Source organism: Mytilus galloprovincialis, chromosome 7, assembly GCF_965363235.1.
Source record: "Mytilus galloprovincialis chromosome 7, xbMytGall1.hap1.1, whole genome shotgun sequence".
Classification (NCBI taxonomy): domain Eukaryota; kingdom Metazoa; phylum Mollusca; class Bivalvia; order Mytilida; family Mytilidae; genus Mytilus; species Mytilus galloprovincialis.
The window spans coordinates 21,316,310-21,338,410 of NC_134844.1; the positions used below are offsets into that span (position 1 = coordinate 21,316,310).

The 22,101-nt window shown below is 32.2% G+C and overlaps 1 protein-coding gene across 1 annotated transcript; it reads right to left on the minus strand.

Moving 5' to 3' along the window:
- Positions 1-564: 564 nt before the first annotated feature.
- Positions 565-20,695, minus strand: LOC143082528 (uncharacterized). The gene is made up of 8 exons (XM_076258243.1): positions 20,559-20,695; positions 15,866-16,036; positions 11,250-11,414; positions 9,213-9,371; positions 8,798-8,938; positions 7,123-7,268; positions 5,916-5,997; positions 565-3,563 (listed from the first exon to the last, which is right to left on the minus strand). The coding sequence occupies exons 1-8, from the start codon at positions 20,614-20,616 to the stop codon at positions 2,470-2,472; spliced, it is 2,016 nt and encodes a 671-aa protein (XP_076114358.1). The 5' UTR covers positions 20,617-20,695; the 3' UTR covers positions 565-2,469.
- Positions 20,696-22,101: the final 1,406 nt, after the last annotated feature.

Consider the following 22,101-nt stretch of genomic DNA (forward strand, 5'->3'; position numbering starts at 1 on the left):
GAGTTAATAAATAGTGTTTAGTTCTTTGTAAAGGGATTTGTGGAGTGATGTTTGCCTTTATGTCGTTTTTCTTTTTAACGATGGTGCTGCCAGTTTTTCTTTGGATTATTATTTTTGATTGTTTCTTCGATATTTTCTGTCTTCTAATAGTCCTATAATGACTCCTGCTACAAGCCTTTCTGTTTGGATAAGTTATAATGTTTCAATGAAATATGACTTCCTGTGGTTTAATAAGAGAGGTGTATATGACATTCAAATACGGGACAAATAATGAAATAACTGAAAATAGACTTTCTTAAAGCGTATTTTAAGCGTAACTTTGGCCTATGGTCAATAATTAAAGGCAACAGTAGTATAACGCTGTTCAAAAGTCATAAATCGACTGAGAGAAAACAAATCCGAGTTACAAACTGAAATCAGGGGAAACACATCAACTATAGGAGGAAAACAACTACACAATAGAAGACTGAAGTGCAACAAAAAACTGAAAGTTGAATATGATATTCCTGTGTTGCTTAAATGTCATTTATGTGTATGCATAGTAATTCAAACAAACACACATGTATGTAGGTATATGTATTGGTAAGTTCACAGAATTTAGTACAACACATTTCCAGAATATAAATTTTAATCGTGAAGCTAACTATTGGTCGTCTTATATCTAATGCAAACTACATTAGCTAAAGTTATTTTTTTCATATCATCTTCTATGAACTCATTTAAAACATTCAATCAATTTGGACAAAGGCAGGACTAATAACATACTATTATCTATATAAACAAATCATAGGGGACTCTCAGTTTTAAGCAATTGAGAATGACCAAAATAATTGTATGCAAATTTCTTAACACAAACAACATTTTAACTATGTTACAAACATGTTTTGAATAAAAAAAAAGTGATATACTTATTAAATACCATTTTTTTAATCAGAAATAGTTGTACCAATATCAATGTTGTTGAGCGTCACTGAGATATATAGTATAACATAATTAAAGGATGCTTGATCCCTAGATCTCTATCTAAAATGACAAAGGCAAGGTATAAATATAACCACATTTTTACAATGAAATCTTTTTGCGATGGCTAAATCAAATACATAATATCAAACAGTAACTGGCATGAATATGTGATAGAGGAAAATCCAGAAACAAAGAAAAATGAAGGGAGTTAGTACAGGAAAGGAGTTTCTGGTTTATAAATTCCTTACCTCTATAAATACAAAGCGTAACTAAAACTGCAAATATGGTAACTCCCTTTCTAAAATGATTCTGAGATGAATACCTCCATGTCTTAAAAAGACGAAATAGGTGCAGAATTGTAGCAACTTGAGTAAAACACAAGTGGATGGAGATCAATCCATTTCGGTTGAGACTATATAGTTTCAAGGACAAGATCACCGTTCCTTATCATTGTCTGAAATTTTAATTCAATTTCTTTCCGTCGTGAAATGGGCTTACATTCATTGTAGGACTATGTTACTATCTATATCAATGAACTATTCTTCAAACAAACACATTTGTTATTTATAAAGTACGTTTGCATAATTTTAATGCACAGGAAAATAAGATATTTCAAAAGGAAAATCAATGTCTAGTTTGTTATTTTGTAGGAAATACGGTTTTACAATTTGTTATTTTGTAGGAAATAACGTTTAAGAAGCACCTGTCTCTGATATTTTATACCTATATACTTAATATATCAAACAGGTAATGTGTTCAGAGACACGTGCCTGTGGCGAAAGCCGACACCAAAAAGGGCCACCAAACTGACAGATTGATTTAAACATGGAGTAATCATGCAAAACAACCCGAATAAACCGAGGCCGTAATGTGCAATTATCATCTTTTGTTAGCATCAATTTTCTTCCAAAGGCCCCCTCCTTTGTTTTCTCTACAAGCTATACTGGCATATTTTTCTTCTTCAAAATAAGTCTATAAAAAACTCCGTATTACTTCGAATCTCCAAAATGATATAGAGACGTTTACATATAAAAACAAACTTGATGTAATAACGTATTGCTTTCAACACGCTTATTTTTATCGATATTTATTTGCGCTGTTTTGCGTCAAACATCTGCATATCCAATTGTTGGTCAATTCATGGAGAGTTTATATACAACATATAGTATCACAAACCTCCAAACATCTATTTTATTAAAATTAATTAATCAGAATAAGGTGATTATAACACTGGAAGACTATTAGCCCAAGTAAATATTATAGGCAGGGGCTATAGATAAATTTACGGCATGGATTTAGGTTCGCACGACTCGTGTTTCTAGTACTAGTATTGATTTTGTCAAGCACACTAAAGACTATGAGTTTGGGGATATAATCTACTCATTGATAACAGTTTCGCATAGGAAGAGGCACAGTTTCTGATGCAGCAGAAAAAAAAGATTATTGTCATCGGTTCAATGTTGCAAAACAAAATTTAATATCGCTTCACCACAATTGTATTTTGATTCAGTCATATACAGCATTTTTAGCAATAGGTTCCATTTCATCTTCAAAAATATCGTCTTTCCGTCGTTTTTTAAGATATGTATAAATGACACCGATCACTATTATTAATCCAATTGCTATACCTACTCCTATACCTATCATAAGAGGTTTTATAGGAGTATTGTCTGACCTCTTAGCGGGTTCAACTATATCAACAGAACCTTGTGTTGTAGTCAAATTTGATACTGACGATGCTGTAGTATTTTTAGAATCAATATCTGATTTCCTGTCAGAAGATACCACTTCTTGTGTAGTTAACACAGTTGAAACACTTTTTGATGGTATATATACATGTTTCGTCGTTTTTAAAACAGGAACATTTGTCGTTTGTTTCGCTGTCGCAGTTGACAAAACAGCTGCAGTTGATGTTTTTACTGTTGATTGTTTAGTCTTTTTATTTGTTGGTTTAGTCCTTTTAGTTGTTTTTGGTAATGCCTTCGTTGTAGTTGTTGTAGGTTTTATCGTAGTTACAACAAAAGACGTTTCCGGTTTTCGTGTTGTTGAAATAGTCACTGTTGTAGGTTTCGAAGTTATTTTTGTTTTTCTTATCGTACTTGTTGTAATGGTAGTTGTAGTTTCTTTTGTCGTAGAGGCAGATGTTGAAGAAACAGTAGTTTCCCTTGTGGTTGGCATTGTTTGCTTGATTGTAGTTTTCTTCATAGTCGTAATTGCCTTTGTTATTACTTCTTTTGACGTCATCGATTCAGAAGTCATGCCAGTTGTTGATTGTTTCACTGGTGAAGTCGTTATATGATTTTTGATCGTTGTTTCTGCTACTGTGGAAGTAATTGGTAGCATGGGTGTTGTAGTTAGTGGTGATACTTTTATTGCTTTTGTTTTGAGTTCAGTTGAGCTCTCGGTATTCTGTTCAACGGAACTACTAGAAAACACATTTGTAGACAAATCTATAAATTCGTCTGTTGTTGTTACTGGTTGAGTTGTCATGCTTTCTTGAAGTGGTGTCGTTCTGATTAACGGGGCTGTGGTTTGTAGAACGGCTTCTGTGGTCTCAGCTGCAGTTCTTTCTTGATAACTTATTGTTGTATCCTCATAATCTACAATAAAAATATCTTTTTAAATTTGCTTTTTAGACTTACCGCACACATTACATTGACTGGCTCACGAACAAAATTCCTTAAGGAGCAGGAATTTTTTGTAAGCCCCCTGGTCCACATGAGTTCACCTCTAGTGTTTTATGAATAGGTTCATGTTCGTATTCTGTGTTGATTTTTTTTCTTCAGTTGTCCATGTATGTGTTGCCTCTCACAGTAGAAGTAAAAGTAAATATCCATTCTCAAGATTTTTTACATTACATTATGTTTATTTGTGATAGAATTCAAATGCATTAGTGATGTCATTTAAGTAATTTCTTACACAAGAGACCATTCCTAAACCGCCATTTTCTACATAAAAATAGATGTACCAAATCCAATAATGGCAGTTGTTTATTCATTCGTGAGATGTGTTTGAGCTTTTGATTTTGCCATTTGATAAGAGACTTCCCGTTTTGAATTTCTCTTGTAGCTCTGTATTTATGTTATTTTACTTTTTTGAATGATGCGACTAGTGAAACAAAAATTATAGTCCCTTCTGATGCCTCTGCAATCAATTTGTTCTTGATGTTGTTCGTGACCTTTAATTTATGTATCGTATATATTTTATTTGTTTACTGTTGACAGTAAGCATATACAAATATGATAATGGTTTTTAAAAGATTTCTCATGTTTAATATGAATCAATGTAAAAATTAAAAAATATATAAAAAAATCATAACAGTACAATGCTAAGTATTACAGTAAGTACTTAGACGCGAAAGGAACCATCTTATGTTTCAACACCATGCCAAAAGAAAAAACAATTTAACATCGTTATGACAATTACGGGTTGGAAGTGATAATTTCAAAAGGGGTTTTCTTTGTAATTAAGTTGGAGTTGTCTCTCTTTTTTTGCACACAATGAAAGTAATGAGGTAGGTCATTGACCTAATACGTCACCGGAAGTCTAGAATCGCCTGCTTTGTATAACGCTGATATAAAAGGACCTGACATTGCAATGGCAAATAGGGCATCCACTTCCAACTATTTATGGGGTGACAATTGCATATACCAAGATGACAATGCCCCGATTCAAAGAGCAAAAGTTGTGAACACGTTGAACAAAATCAACTTCATGGTATGGAATGGTCAGCACAAAGTTCAGACCTTAATATTTTTGAGAGTATGTGGCGTAAAATTAAACTTGAACTGCAAAAACAGGCACATAACATAATTACGACGGAGATAATTTTGAACATATGGACAAATATAACCCTTTGAATTCATAAGAAAACTTTATGATTCGATTCCAGGTTGTTTGAAGCAAGTGATAAGGGCAAAAGGAAACATCACAAATTATTAGGTGAGTTCAGATTATTTTATTGATATACATATGATTAAAAAGGTTGAAAAGTGAAAGATACTTCATAACTGTATGTGGCAGCCATCTTGGAATTATCTTAATTTGTGGCACACACTTAGTTTGAAGTAATTAAAATGTAAATTTTGTTTAAATTTAGTCATTATTTTCTGTACTCTAAGCAAAATCACTTAGAAGTATAAATCTTAAATCCTGAATTTTTGTTTATTATATTGATGAGCGATTCAAGTGAAATATGTTAGAAATAGTTATAAATAGATTACCGTTTGCCATCTCAACGAGATATATTTTCTCACTTGAGCCGGTACGGCGAAAGTCAGAAAAGCAATCGAATTGAAATGACCAATGATAATCTGTTTATCGCTATTTTTCCTATGACGACGTTGTTAATTTCATTGAAAACTGCCACGTGTGCCCTTATTTTCTAGTGATACTTTTTCATATCACTCGAATCCGTTGCGAATGGAAATTATCCGTCAGTAAGATCATAGGAAAATTTCGTAAAATAGAGATAATGTGTTTTAATGAATTGTATTTATAGGTTGTTGTTTTTGGCAAGTTTAGAAGTTTGATAATTATACCCGTCATAGCCTGGCTAAAGTACTAAGAACACGAATGCTCGAATCAATTTGTGCGTGTACTTTGTGTAAAATGTTTCGTCCTTTCAGCGTATTTCATCGTTTTGCTTCATCATCATGAAAAAGTAAAAATAATAAAAAATAATTTACTCCATGGAAAATTTAAATCAGAAAGTCCCTTATCAAATGGCAAAATCAAAACTTCAATCATCAAACGAATGGAAACAACTGTCATATTACTGACATTGTATATAGACATTTCCTTATGTAGAAATAGTGATTTACAAAACATATATACGCTGACATTTTTGTGTTTTTAATTAATTGATATATTGTCAGTATATCTAATAAATTGTTATTTCTTGTGCAATGATCGGAAGTAGGAGGATCGATCCGTGCAATAAAAATCCTTACCGTCCGAACAGTTGTACAGTTTAGGATCATCTACAGAAATATCACTCAAGTAACTTTTCAACTTCGTACCTTCTATTATAAACTGAAAATACAAAGAAAATACAAAAATTCTGTAGTTTCTGATAAAACATACATTTACATAAATTTTAAAGAAACAGAAAAGTAATTAAAATATGCAAAAACTGAAAACCGAGAGTCTAAAGATATCATAGAAACAATCAAAATCATAACTTGAAAACAAACTGACCATTCCATTGCAATTACAAATTAGTCAAAGGTACTTACTTAACTATATCTTTGTAAATTTGACTTACGATGAAGATGAATAGTCCTTTTCGGATGTAGCTCTTCAACTGGTTCGGTTCGCCTTTTAAATATTGGATTTTGGTTGTTTCAAATGAAGATTCATCAAGAAAAACATTTAATTTTTTCTGTGCGTATGATGCCCATGGGAACATGAAGCTTGGTACCAACCCGGTATCAATATATCAAAGCACAACCTACAGTTTATGATGTGGTCCGCCGAGCATGTGAATAAATGTATTGAGAGCTATCTATGGTGTACAAAGTTTGTTTCAACTATTAGTATTGCGAACTTTCCGAGTTCTGTATTTTTGTTATTCTTGTTGTTTTGCAAAATAGATAGAACAATTTTTTTAAGAAACCAAGGATTATGCTGCAAGCTCTGTGACTCATAATTTTGTAAATAACAACGCTATCTTGAGTACCAGGAAAACGATTTATTTTCTTCAATGTCAAATAAACTAGAAATGGAGATCTATGGGTGTTTTCTCTGTTGTAAAAATAAAGAAAACTCTAATTGTTTATCAAGAGGGGCGTAACACCCTTTTTTTAAATCTATTTTGTAATCTTGAATAATAAGAAACAGTGGACTACATGTGAAGTCTTCTATACAAAATTATGCATCAGAAAATGTACTTAATTTCAACATATAGTTCAAAAGTCAATGTGCACATACACTGGAGAAATTTCTAAAAATAACTTCAGGAACACATTTAGATATTCCATACTTCTTATAGCAAAACTTTAGAATTTTATTTCAGTTGAAATCTCCTTATCACCTAAAAGTAATGAGGGAATATAAAAAGATAAGTCTATTTTCAATTTATATTGCCTCTGAAATAAAATTGTAAATTTCGTGACTCTGAAAGACTTACGTTGTTTTGATTTTCACAAGCATAATTACCCTGAAAGACTTTTTTTGTTCTCCGATTGGAAATTGTGCTTTTATCCATTCGTCACCTTGATTCCCAGAAACGTCGAACTTTGCTTTTTGTGATAACGTATCCGTTTGTCCCATTTCTCCAATGTATATTTTCAATCTTCCAACTTCTGTTTAGAAAAAATATGATTTTCTTGCTTTCTTTTACGAATATCAGTAATATCATATGTAAATTAAAGGAAATTTCCTGATATTTCAAACTTTTGCACAGAAGGTTGTCTGTTGGGTCATTCGCATCAATAAATTTCCCTCACTTTTAATTTATTTTATATCATATAAAAGTATGTTTATCTACATAATGTGATTAAAATACTAATAATAATCATTGTTTTTCTTATAATGTATTGTGCATATTGTTGATTGTTTTAAATTTTTATTTAATACCGGAAAAGTGCCAAAAAACAATGAAATGTACAATAGACGTTTAACAAGTGAAACTGCGAGCTACTGCTCACAGATGATACCCCCGCCGCAAGTGGATAATATTAATAGTGTAAAAATATGCAAGTGTTCGATAAACAGGAAGTTGTCGAGTGATGAATCTGAAAACGCATCACACGGTATAGCTGACTTATATAAATCCTGAAACCAAATTTCAGAAATCCTTGTATTGTAGTTCCTGAGAAAAATGTGACGAAAATTTTCAACTTGGCTATCATGTGTAAACTCATACAAGTGTTCGGTAAACAGGAAGTTGTCGAGTGATCAATCTGAAAACGCATCACACGGTATAGCTGACTTAGATAAACCCTGAAACCAAATTTCAGAAATCCTTGTATTGTAGTTCCTGAGAAAAATGCGACGAAAAATATTCATGGGACGGACGGACGGACTGACGCACTGACGGACTGACGGAAGGACAGACAGAGGTAAAACAGTATACCCCCCTTTTTAAAGCGGGGGTATAATAACACAAAAGGACTGAAACATTAAATAGAGATTATCATGTGGTGTTTAACAACAGACTACGCTGTATATACAATGTGTCAAGATGTTTATAAAGTCCATACTTTTATATGATATAAAATAAATTAAGTGCCCAGTTCAATGTTGTACCAGGAATATTGTTTCTCGCAGAGTGGACTACACATGCATAAACAATTCAGTTTATTTTAATCTGCAATCTTTTTTTTTCTTTATTAAAAATTATATAAACCCTTTCCATGCTAAAGATTGGAAATAGCACAATGAGAAAAGGACAGTTTTTATAAATCCATGAAAAAATTTCTACAAACATTGCCAAATGTGGAACAGGATCTGCCTACCCTGAGCACCTGAGCACCCTCCCCCCTCCCCCCTCCCCCGTTTTTGATGGAGTTCGTGTTGCTTAGTCTTTCTATGTTGTATTGTGAGTACTTTTTGTCTGTTTGTCTGTTTGTCTTTATCTTTTTTCGTTATGTCAGTATACATTCGGTGACCGAATACAAGAGGATGTGATTGTGTTTATGACAACTGGAACATATACGTGTTCATCAGTGGCACAAATGTTTTATAATGAAGTATATAAACTGTGACTACTGTACATAAACAGCTATATCTACCAATAAGAACATGTGGTATCAATAAAACCCATGAAGTACAACAAAGTTGTGATCAATTGGAATTAAATGGTAATTATAATTTGTCGACCAATGCTTACGGTTGTTTCCTACAACTCCCCACATATGATACCAGATCTCAAAACACAGACCGCCTGTTGTAGCGGGAAAGTACGGAGATAGTAGTCTGGCTTTGTCGTTTATTTTTATAGGAGATGATGATTCCATAAACATATAATGCCCTGTAATAAACAAGAAATTCGATTCACATGTCTGTCATACAAGGCAATGATCAACTCAAATAACATATAACTTTATATTTTATAATATGTATATTTTCTGTTTACTACTAGTGCACAAAGAAATAATTCTTTGACACATTAGAACCAATCATTGTTTAATTATAAAATCATTGTTTAGTTACACATATGTTTCCCCCTTCAAACGTTTATTATTCTTTTTCCGACTTTTTTCCGTAAAAAAAGAACTCCCATAATTGTATGTTTATTTTCCTACCGTTTCTACCTTTACCCAAGGTATGGTCATATTTCGGACCTGTGCGTCGAGTAGGTGTGGTACCAGAATTCCATTTCCATTCAAAGTTTGCTAGTTTATCATGTTGCCAGCCACATATATTTTCATCTTCAAAATCACAATAATTTCCTGGTTCTACATCTGCAAACAAAATTAGTTATAAAACTATGTATTAATAAGTTAACTTAAAAAACAATAACATATGAAACTTTATATCAATTGTGTAGAATGTTAAAGCATATGTCTTTTTGAATAACAACTAAGCAGATCAAGAAAGATACAAAATTGCGTCATACATGTATCAAATATGCATAGAAGACAATGTTTCAACATAGTAAACAATATTTTCTATATAAACAATATATAACAGATCCTGCTCCACATGTGGATACCGTAATGTTGCTCATGTTATTACAAACCCGATAAAAATTTTAATTCGGTAGGTCACATTCATGAAAAGGGAAGGGGATTGTAGTTACGACGTAAGAAACATATCCGATATCATCTGTGAAACGGATATTTCATAACTGTCAACCAACTCGTGATGGCTTCCGTAAAATTTACGAAGGGATGATTTCAACTTCACCATTTGGAACTCTTGGTTTAATAGCTTCCTAGTGAGCAGCAACCCTCTATCAAGGAACTCACGATAGGAAATACAAGCCCGGGAAATATCATATCGATTGGGAAATAAAAACTCCGTATGCAGGCGCTGCTGGAATGTTGCTACATAGAAATGGAAAGTTCACAGTTGGGAAAGCTGAAATCATCTCGTTTGTCGTAAAGTTTTGTTTTCAATATATAAGAAGATGTGGTATGAGTTCCAATGAGACAACTCTCCATTTAAGTCACATGTTGTAAAAGTAAACCGTTATAGATCAAAGTACGGTCTTCAACACGGAGCCTTGGCTCACACCTAACAACAAGCTATAAAGGGCCCCAAATGACTGGTATAAAACAATTCAAACGGGAAACCCAACGGTCTAATCTATATAAAAAAAAACGAGTCACTTATGAACCACATCAACAAACGAAAACTACTGAACATCAAGTTCCTGACTTAGGATAGGTGCAAACCAATGCAGCGGGTTGAAATGTTTTAATAGATAACTTTTATAAAACAAATCTCTACTGACATTATTTCGGGCGACCCAGAGTTGCGCTTGCTAAACGAGCTGCTAATTATCATTGTCAAACAGTTCTATGTAAAACTTAAAATTAAAATTCTTATTAAATCTTTCTTGAAATCTAAAATTTGTTTTGTTGCATGGCTCAATTAATTTGTTTTATTGTATTTGTGCATATTCCCTTGTTTTATTTGTTTTATTTGTTTTGTATATGTTTTTTTTTTATTTCTTTATTTGGATAAAAGCTTATCACAACTTATTTTATAATTTTTATACTATGCCGAATAAGAATACAGTTGTCTATGCTTGTATGTTGATCAATGCCAAACAAGTAACGTCTCAGTGAACGGTTGGTTTAGGGTAAAGGCAATGAAAATAAACTCATCATAGATACCAGGACTAAATTTTGTATATACGCCAGACGCGCGTTTCGTCTACAAAATAAATCCATCTGACATTGCAGTCTTTTCATCTACTCTCAAGAAAAGGAAGAACAATAAAAACTATGTCCTTTATATCGTTTATTTCTATAGCAAGTGAAGAAAAGTTTTGATTGAGAGTGAGAGATTTAGCTAGCTATAAAACCAGGTTTAATCCACCATTTTCTACATAAGAAAATGCCTGTACCAAGTCAGTAATATGAAAGTTGTTATCCATTGATTTAATGTGTTTGAGCTTATGTTTTGCCATTTGATTAGGGACTTTCCGTTTTGAAATTTTCTCGGAGTTCAGTATGTTTGTGTTTTTTTTTTATGCAAGTACACCTTCCATTTTGTCTGTCCCAAGATAAACTTAACGCCTTTTGATGAAAAACATGATTTAGCTTAGTTTTGTTTTGAATGAACACTTCTGCAGGAAAGATTGAAATATGATTTACACTAAACATACTTACATTCACATAAAGGGACAGGAGCACTCCAAGTTGTACCATCACAAGTGATCAATTTCTCGCCTGTTAATTTGAGTGGTGGAGCACATTTGAATTCTAATACAGCACCACCTTGATCTTTAGTGACTGTAAGATTTCCTGAAGATGGAATTTCATCACAACCTTTTCCTGAAAAAAATAGTTTTCGGGTAATATTTGTTAAATTGATGATATTTCGGTTGAATTCACAGATTATCATATTCCTTAAAACAAAGTACGTTCTTTGTCTATTCTAAAACAATGTTTTCGGTATTGCATGTTTGTTTCTAGGTCTGATTGGTTTTTGTCTTGCCTATGACGGAATTCGTTTGGGCTGGATATTGAGGGCGTATAATCTGTAGTAATCAAATTTGTCAAACAGTTGGTTGAATCTGTTTATAAAGGTGTTTTAGTAGAATAAGTTAACACAACTTTGTACATAATTTCAGATATCAGGATACAAGTTACTTATGTTAAATGTAATTCAGCTATGTTGAACGCATCTATTCAATCGCACTTCAGATAAATGACACAATATATAAAATATATCTTGATTTACATCTAGAAATTGACAGTCAGGGTCGATTGAAAACAAAACTTTACCACAAAAATGATGAGTTCAGCTGATCTAGTGTGAATTTTCAATTTCTTTATAACAACATTCCAGCAATGCCTGTATACGAAGTATATATCACCAAGTTGAAACGTTATTCCAGGGCTTGTATTTCCTATCATGATTTTCTTGATAAAATTTGCTGCTCAAAAGGATTCTACTAAACCAAGAGTTACAATTATTGAAGTTGAGACTATCCCTTCCTTTTTACAGACTTAATCAAGAGTTAATAGAAGTTATGGAACATATGGATCCCAGATGATAAAGGATAGGTTCTTATTGTCGTTAATACAATCCTGTCCTCTCTTCTCCAAATGTAACGTACCAAATCAGAGTTACCACCGGTTTTGTACTTACGGTTGCCACATGTGGAGCTGATTCTGCTAACCTTTCCGAATTACCTTAGATTACCTCTAGTTTTGGTGTGGTTTGTGTTGCTCACTCTTTAGTTTTCTATGTTGTGTTTTGTGTTTTGCAAATGCAGTTGTTGCCTTACATGTATATCTCAAAAATAATGCATTTAGAGAAAATCTGACACGGATACAAATGTTCAAAAGGTCAAGATCTACCACCCCTGAAATTTTCAGACAAGGTAAAAAAAAAAACATTGTTTGGTTGCTGCCACTAAATTGGTGATTAAATGAAATTTAGCATTTTTTGGTTATTATCTTGAATACTATTGAAGATGAAGCTAAACTGTCAACAGCAAAGTAAGAAATACAATATAGTAAAATTGACCAAAATTGTCAAGTGACCACTTTTAAAAGACTTATTGCCCTTTCAAGAAAGTTTACACAATATGTTCATCATGTTTGTTAAATTTTTAACTCTTCTCCTTTGAAACTAAACTTTCAGTACTAGTAACTGTAAATTCATAAATTGTATCTGAAGTTTTGATTCATTAAAAAACATGACCACTATGGCTAAAAATAAAACATATGGATCAAATGCAGAAATACAGAAAAACTGTAGCACCTAGAACACAAGTGACAGTAGTACGAGTGTTGAATTGGATCTACAAATGAGTCCTTAAAGAGTTATTTCCCTTGAAACGTTTAATTTGTTTTTAATTTTTCGTGCAAGTCTTTATTTATTTTCAAAGTTCTTCTCCTCTGAAACTACAGGACCAAATACTTTTGAACTTTAATTGAATCTTCCTAAGGTTGTTTAGTTTTTTGAATTGCATCCGAACTTTTGATCCAGCAACCATCATGGCCGCCATGGCTAAACATAGAACAGAAGGGACAAAGGCAGTTTTTGGCCTATATCACAAATACTACAACAGTTAGAGCAAATGGGAAAGAAGTTAAAGTGGTAAATGTGTCATGTTTATATATGTTATGAAATTTTCAGACAAGTTCGACAAACAATTGTTGGGTTACTGTAGGAATTTATAGTATATATTTTATTTTAATTTTACTGTTTTGGTCACTTGTTTTATTACTATTATAATACTAGTAGATAGAGAGAAAGTATAGAAACAGAAATGTTCAGCTAAGTAAGATCTACAGTTAGGTCAATATGATCAAAATAGTCAATTTAACCCTTGGTGTTATTGCCCCTTTTTTTAACATTTTTTTGAAAGTCGATATACTTTTTCATAAACCTCTTCTCTGAAACTACTTGGCCAAATACGTTAAACTTTTAATTGAATATTCCTTAGGGCATCTAGTTTATAGATTGTATTCGGGAATTTGATCCATTTACAAACATGGCGGCAGTTTCTGAAAAAAAAAAGAACATTTATGGATCAAATGAAGTTTTTTGCCTTCAATTCAAAAACCAAAGCATTAAGAGCAAAACTAACATATGTGAAAGTCTTAAACAGGTTTAGACCTACCTTCTAGGTAACCTGCAGACAAACAGGACAATTTATTGTTGGGTAACAGTCCAGAAATAGTTAATTTTCAGGAAAATTTACGGTTTTGGGTCACGGATTATCTTTTAATATTATTATAGAAAGAGAGAAGTGTAAATGACAAAGTCGTTCAGCAAAGTAAGATCTACAAGGTGTAATACCACCAAATAATGGTACGTCACATCCGGCTGTATACGAAAACAGGTCGAGAAAAATTATTTCCTTGAATTTGACAGTTGTAGGTAATTAGGTAATTTTTTCTATTGTACTGGTCAGGATAAAACTTCACTCATGCCAAGTATATCTTTATTTGAAACAAAGATAAATTCTGCACAATTTTTTGAAAAGTGCAAGTTTAACAAAGACTAATAGGGGGAAATCAATGATTGTATTACACCTAATATGGGAAGCTGTACATGCACCTTTGACCTTGTGAGTACTCTCATGTGTTAACATTTCTTGCTATTTAAGTGAAATATTACAAAAACTTAAATATTCTGAGTGGATTGAGTCTCCAAAACACATGAGAAAATGTCTTTGAAATAGGGCTCTATCATGAATATTCAGTTGACAGAAGAGAGAACAAGCCATACTTAGTGTTTTTTGGAGCTTTTTTACCTTATGTCTTATATTCTGCTCTGATAGAACATTTTCCTAAGAAATAATTAAATAAAAAAATAGTGATAAGTAAATGAAATTTAAAAATGAAAGTTAATGCTGTAACAACAAATTATTCACTAAAAGAGATTAAGCCTCAGCTGGAACGCTACGTAAATTTGATTTTTACGTAAGGACTTATTGAAACCTCCTTGGAGACAGTAAACTTTTATATGGATTGACATAACATTCGTTCAATTCAATTACTAATTTTTTTATAACATTTCTATGATAAATGAGTGAAAGTTACCCCATTTTTTTAATTATTGGCCTGAAAAGTTGAAATTTTTAGGAAATGAGAGGTATATATTTACATAACGAGACTTTATCAGGAAGACAAAGAAGTCTATTAGTGGGATTTATCTTCCTAAAATCATCTTGTGACTCAACGTATTCAACTGTTTGTAGGCAGGTGATCTGAATATTTGATCATTTATTGGTCATCACTATATTCTATCTTGATGCGGCTTGGTTTGGATTTGTCGAAGACATTTTGCTGGAATCGCTGTAGATGTCGTCTTTCATTATACTAGATTTTTCTCAAACTATTGAACTGATTATGACAAAACTTGACAGGAATGCTTGAAATAACCAGTATTACAAAGGAAATAAGTCACATTCAGTTTATTAAACAATAATGTCTTCTTTACAAATACGTTAAATGCCTGAAACTGCAAGTGAGCGATATCAGGCTCTCGTGAGCCTCTTGTTTTCCATCGCCATATTTTTGCTATGGTCACTTGGAACAATTAAATATCCGAATTTACCCGGCTACGTCCACTCTGTGTTTTTGTTAGGTGTATTTTTATTTGTATCCATTTGATAAGTTGAGCCTTTTTCAACTGATTTTTGTATAGTTTGTTCTCATGTTGTACTATTACACCAACTCCAGGGTTAGGGCAGGGTTGGGATCCCGCTAGCATGTTTCACCCTGCCACATTATGTATGTATGTGTCTGCCGTAAGTCAGGAGCTACATGTAAGTAAGCTCACGAGGATTCTATTAAATCAAGAGTTCCAATTATTGAAGTTGAAATCAGTCCTTCCTTTTTTTAAAGATGGAAAGTGTATTGTGTTCATGTTTGTAGTTACTTGATGCACATAAATCAATATATGATATGCTGTAAATTCCGTCTCTTGCACAACGAAATTATTGATGATTTTTACATTGCACAAGTATTAGAAGTTTTTTAAAACTTGCTATTTTGAATCTTCCTTTCGAAATACATAACGTTCGCAAATTTTGTAGGATGTTTTCAAATTATTTTGTATTTCGTCTGGATTGCCTTGTTGATGAATATTGGTCATTCAAACATCTATGCTTATTAATAGTAACCGGCACAAGAAGCTACCTGGTGTTAGACAGTTTATTCTGCACAAGCAGATTCATCAGACTTTCATTGCTATCTCACGTCTATCAAAGGAGGTTCGGGAAGATCTTAGAAAGTGTGGAACATATATCTACCATACTCACGTATACATATAGGTGGTGGGAGACTCCACTTGTCGTTTGAACAGATGATAATTTTTGCTCCAAATAACTTGTATTTACGATAGCATCTGAACTTTGCAATTCTGTTTCTAGCTCGCATTCTTACTCGACCATGTGCCGGACTTTTTAAGGTTGTGCATTTTTGGCCAAAAACTAAAACAAAAATATGAGTATCAGTAAACGGAGATTGGTCAAATATAAAAACTGTCGATCCAATAGGACAAACAAAAACATACTGTTACATTTTGTGAGAGCAAACTAACATTGAAATAGCCCAGAAGACAAATATGCTGTCATAAGTAATGACAAAGAAAAAACATGAAATACCAGCTTATTTAATTTATTCGCATTTAAATAAGCTATAAATTACATAAGAATCAACGTATATATATATGAATTAAAAACACAAAACGTCACTCATACTACTACGGAAGGAGTATATATATATATATCTAGCTTTCACAAATACGGCCCTACTTTTTTTTATTCGAGATTCCCAGTATTTGGTTTGACAGAAAGACCTTTTTGTTTCGTTCATTATTCTTTAAAGATGTTTTGCACATTTTGCAAAATCATACTTAATATGGCTATTTTCATGTCCTTGACGATTAAGGAGCACAACTTGTTGAATAGGCTTATCTCATCAAATCGATAAAAAGCAAAAGAAAAAGTCACAATATCACAGACCGGACGTGGCAGGTTATTTATACACCCCTAACAAAAAAACCCAACCCAGTTACATACTGCTAGTTATTGCTTTAAAATACCGTTTTTACTATTATTTGTATCCAATGGCACGTAATAATGAATTAGGCGTTCAAAAAATCAAATTATTAGGTATCGGCAACTCTATGTATTTCATTGATTTCAAATAAAGGTTATATGCAAAACGCAGCATAGCCGAAACATAAGACCTCGATGCTAGGAAATTCACGATGCAAAGGAATCCACTCACTATAAATCTAGACAAATACTTAATGTTAGGAATAATAGATTTCTTAACTAGTAATTTAAACACTCTTGTAAAATTATTGTACATTTTAAGTACCACTAATATAATACATAGTTAAGAGGCTTACAATGTAATATAATATGTAGCTTCTTTAACTTGTTAACATTTGAGATAATTTAAGTGACTCAAGTGCTGACATCAAACACGCCGACGCATGCTTAAAATACATATATAATATAATTCGCAATAACTTAAATGTGTTGTCTTTATATCTTTATAGGTTGTTTGACTTATGTAAGCATACAAATATTTATATCTATTTATGTTATAAGTAAAATAACAAAAATACCGAAGTTCCTAAACAAATGGCACACTAAAAAGCCCAAACACGTCAAACGAATGGATAACAACTGTCAGCTTGTTTCCGAATCCTATTCTTGATACGTATTTTGTATGATGATATATTTGTAATGATGACGAATACATATGTTTAAACTAACAACTGGTATGGGCATTTATGTAAAAAATAAATGGTGAATTAAACCTGGTTTTATAGCTACATTTGAAGCTAAATCTCTTTCCAGTCGCATAAAATTCTATTTTATTTTAAAGTTGTCCTTGACACTTCACTTAATTGAAAGAGAGAAAAAAATATGACGAAATTGACATGGATCAATACTAAAGAGTTGCCAAAATCTGTCAAATTGCTGTTATGATATATCTTTAGGCGTTCATAGATAAATAGTTTTTTTACAAATTGGCTGTAATTTTGTTAGAACCTCAAAAAACATGTAAGTGCTGTAATACTGTGAATTCGTGCAAAGTTTGGAAGACTTTATATAAAAAAAAGCACCGGTAGAAACAAATTCAGGGGGAACATTTCGATTTTTTTTGTAACAGATAGATAACAACTTTGGCAGATATATTTCAAAAAAAGAGGGGCGAAATATACCAGAGGAACAGTCAAACTCATTAATCCAAAAATAAACTGACAACGCCATGGCTAAAAATGAAAAAAAGACAAACAGACCAATAATAGTACGCAAGAAACAACATAGAAAAGTAAAGACTTCACTTCAATAAAATATGTTACTGATAGTAATTAGCTGATCATGTTTAAATATGTCTTTTGTTAATCACGCACTAGGGTGAAAGGTCAAGTTTTCAAGTGAAATACAGTGGAATATCCTGTACATATAGACCGATTATTGCTTATTGTTTGCATGTATTGATGTCCATTTGAAGTCTTTTGTGTTTGTTTTTGTTGTTGTTATTGTGTATTTATATATTCTATTTTTATATTTTTATAGTTCGTTCTTATGTTGTACTGTTATACCACTGTCCCAGATTAGGGGGAGGGTTGGGATCCCGCTAACATGTTTAACCCCGCCACATTATTTATGTATGTGTCTGTCCCAAGTCAGGAGTCTGTAATTCAGTGGTTGTCGTTTGTTTATGTGTTACATATTTGTTTTTAGTTCATCTTTTTATATAAATAAGGCCGTTAGTTTTCTCGTTTGAATTGTTTTACATTGTCATATCGGGGCCTTTTATAGCTGACTATGCGGTATTGGCTTTGCTCATTGTTGAAGGCCGTACGGTGACCTATAGTTGTTAATGTCTGTGTCATTTTGGTCTCTTGTGGACAGTTGTCTCATTGGCAATCATACCACATCTTCTTTTTTATATATTATTCATTTATATAGTTAATTGCAATTTCATTTTAACATAATAATACATGTACATATGGAATCAGAATGTCAAGTATGAGGAGAAAGGTGCGGTATGGCTCAACTAATAATCAGTATATCTATACTCTTATTCTCCGTTTCCGGAGTTTTCATGTTACATCACAACCAGTAACAATGCATTCAGGATATTAAAAGAGACAAGTGCACATCAGAATATAAGTCTTGTAAACGTCGAAAAACGTAGACGCCGCTGATGCAGAAAAAATACCTATAATAAAATTGAGATTGGAAATGGGGAATGTATCAAAGAGACAACAACCCAACAAAGAGCAGATAACAGCCAAATTTCACCAATGGCTCTTCAATACAGCGATAAAATCCCACACCCGGTGGTCTAGCTTCAGCTGGCCCCCAAACAAAAATGTGTACCGGTTTAGTGCCAATGAACGTCAAAAGCTATATTTTTAATACTATAAACGGAATATATGTAGTATGTGATACATGCGCACACTCTTAAAAATGATAAATTATTAAAAAACTAAATGAACACTTTTATGACTTTATTCAACTCAATAGTTTTCCATTACATTATCTCATGGGCGTTTCTAACTTCCGACTAGAACCGTATGATTTTATTTAGATTAGAAATTTTAAATACATGAAATATTCCAAATATTCCAAATATACAATAAATAATGTCTTCTTTTTTCTTTTTTTTTTTATATTAATCACAATTCAGCTCTGAAAATATGAACCTATTGACTTCTGAACCGGTATAATATTTAAATATATATAATATTTATATATATATATATATATATATATATATATATATATATATATATATATATATATATATATATATATATATATATACATAAGTACGTTACATTAATTTGTAGGATCCTTTACTCTAGATAATTTAGCTGATCTGTAGACGTACTTATGAATATAATTATTTTCTGTGACTGTATCTTACATTAATTTGTAGGATCCTTTACTCTAGATAATTTAGCTGATCTGTAACAATAACATCTTCATGCCTTATATATCATGTACTGTAGTACGCCGCTAGATTAAAACTGACGTGGAAAGGTAACACATGCCCACCGAAAGCTCTTTTTTTGAGAGCCCAGGTGGTCGTGTGGTCTAGCGGGACGGCTGCAGTGCAGGCGATTTGGTGTCACGATATCACAGTAGCATGGGTTCGAATCCCGGCGAGGGAAGAACCAAAAATATGCGAAAGCAAATTTACAGATCTAACATTGTTGGGTTGATGTTTAGACGAGTTGTATATATATATATATATATATTATATATAAAATGATGGTTTGCTTTGAGCATTTGGTATTGTCAGTTTATATGATCTTTACCTCTCTTTTTTTATAATTTTTCTTGCAAAGCATAGAACAAATACATTTAGTCTTAGATGAAAGATTTTTTTAATGGTTGTTTTTTTACTTTGACCTAGCTGTCAGTAGCTGCGAGTACTGTCAAATCTGTATTTAGTATCATTTGTTGTTTGGATGTACAAGAACCCGGCCACGTCCACTCTGTATTTTGTTAGATATATTTCTATTTGTATCCATCTGATGAGTTAAAAATCTTTAAACTGATTTTTACAGTTCGTTCTTTATCAGTACTGTTACAACACTGTCTTAGGTTAGGAGACGGTTGGAATCCTGCATGTATCATGTATGTATGTGCCGGTCCTATGTCAGAAGCCTTTAATTTAGTGGTTGTCGTTTGTTGCTGTCTTGCATATGTTTTTCGTTCAATTTTGTACATTAATCCCGTTAGTTTTCTCGTTTAAATTGTGTTACATTTAACATTTCCAGGCCTTTTATAGCTGACAATACGGTATGAGCTGTTCTCATTGTTGAAGGTCGTACGGTGACATATAGTTGCTGATTTCTGTGTCATTTGGTTTCTTGTGATGAGTTGTCTCAATTAAAATCATATCACATCTATTTATTATACATGCATACCAAACGATTACCGTCTATACACAGATGCACTCAGAATGTCTTACCTTGCAAAGTTTCCAACATTAAAAATGATAACATAAATTGCAAAACTATATTCCTCATATTCTTAAATAAATTTGGAAGTTTCCATTCAAATAATGACCACAAAAGTCCTTTTAAACCGCCACAGTCAAAAGTCACAAGTACTTGAAGGCAGGATGTTAGTATATATTGAATTATAGTACTAATTGGTTATATGATACATGTATATACTATCTGTATACAATCCGTTATAAGCAGTAGTTTCCTCTTTCAACACCACAACATGCTTAATAGTAAAAAAAGTTAATAATAATCTTTTTTTCAAAATGAATGAATCTTTTAGAAATAAAGTTTATATATCATAAATTGTCGTATGTATAAACCTGCATACTTTCCGTTCATTAACAATTCAATTGCATCCAAGTCGAGTGTTTAATATGGAGTGTCAGACATGCAACTTAATGTTCAAATAAATTAACAAATATATCTAAATCTGACATCTTTAAAACTGACATCTTTTGTCTTTTGCATTAGTCTTTGTTATACTATTGGTTATGCTTTCTGTTCGTTTGCTGTATCACTTCGAATGGTAGGAGAGGGTCTAGATATCTCAAATATGTTAAACATTGTCACACTAGTATGTCTGTCTAAATGCAGGAACCTAAAATTTAGTGGATGTCGTTAGTTGCTGTTTCTCGTTTATTATTTTTTAGTTTAAAACTCTACGTTTGTTTTTTTGTTTAAATTGTTTCTCGTGTTCTCATTATGGTGCATTCAGTTGGCAATAGCTTTATAAGGTATTAGTTTTGCTCAATGTTAAAGGTCATACATTGACCCTATAAAGTTGTTAACATGTTCGTTCTTTAGTCACTGGTGGATAGAAGTCTCCTTTGCAAACATTCCTCTTCTCGTTATTTAGTATTGGTGTTCGACAAGAAGACCATTTCAGTCCCAATCTATTTAAGATTTTTGTAAACGATTTACCTAGTATTTAACTTTGAAATATCACTTATGCACCAGAACTATCTGAAAAAGGTTAAATAAAAATTTGCCCAATAATAAATAATATTTTTTTTTATATCAGGATTGAGTAGATGGTTACATATAAATCTAGAAGAATATTACATTGTTATAACATTAACAGTAACAATGTTACTGCACCAGATGTTCAATTCGTCAAAAAATGAGTGCAACATCCACATTTTAAATTTCTTATAAAAATATAAATCAATTCTCTGAAAGAGAGTTGGATTAGATTTCTATGATCGCCAGCATTTACATGAACACAACTACAGTATCCCCTATCTATCTAATGTGTTTTCATAAATATGTGATTTTGGACAAAAAAGGTAGCAGTTTTATATGTCTTGTTTTTATAGTCCAGTAATTTGTGAAACAATTGCTCAGATTGTGGTAAAAGCATACAATTTAGCAGAGTGTTAGTTGAGGTCATAACTAACATTTATAGCTATGGACCCAATTCAGAAAATCAAAATGGCGGCTCTGGGCGGCAATTTTGAAATCATGTCCCAAAAATTAATTAAAATTATTAAAATATATATATAT

Bases quoted from the DNA above. Each gene is read 5' to 3' on its own strand.
- LOC143082528 (XM_076258243.1), bottom strand. From the start codon at position 20,616: ATGAGGAATATAGTTTTGCAATTTATGTTATCATTTTTAATGTTGGAA. The intron at 11,415-15,865 runs GTGAGTATGGTA...TATTTTTTTCAG, and splicing joins CCCACCACCTATATGTATAC to GAAAAGGTTGTGATGAAATT. The intron at 8,939-9,212 runs GTAGGAAAATAA...TGTTTATTACAG, and splicing joins CTTGGGTAAAGGTAGAAACG to GGCATTATATGTTTATGGAA.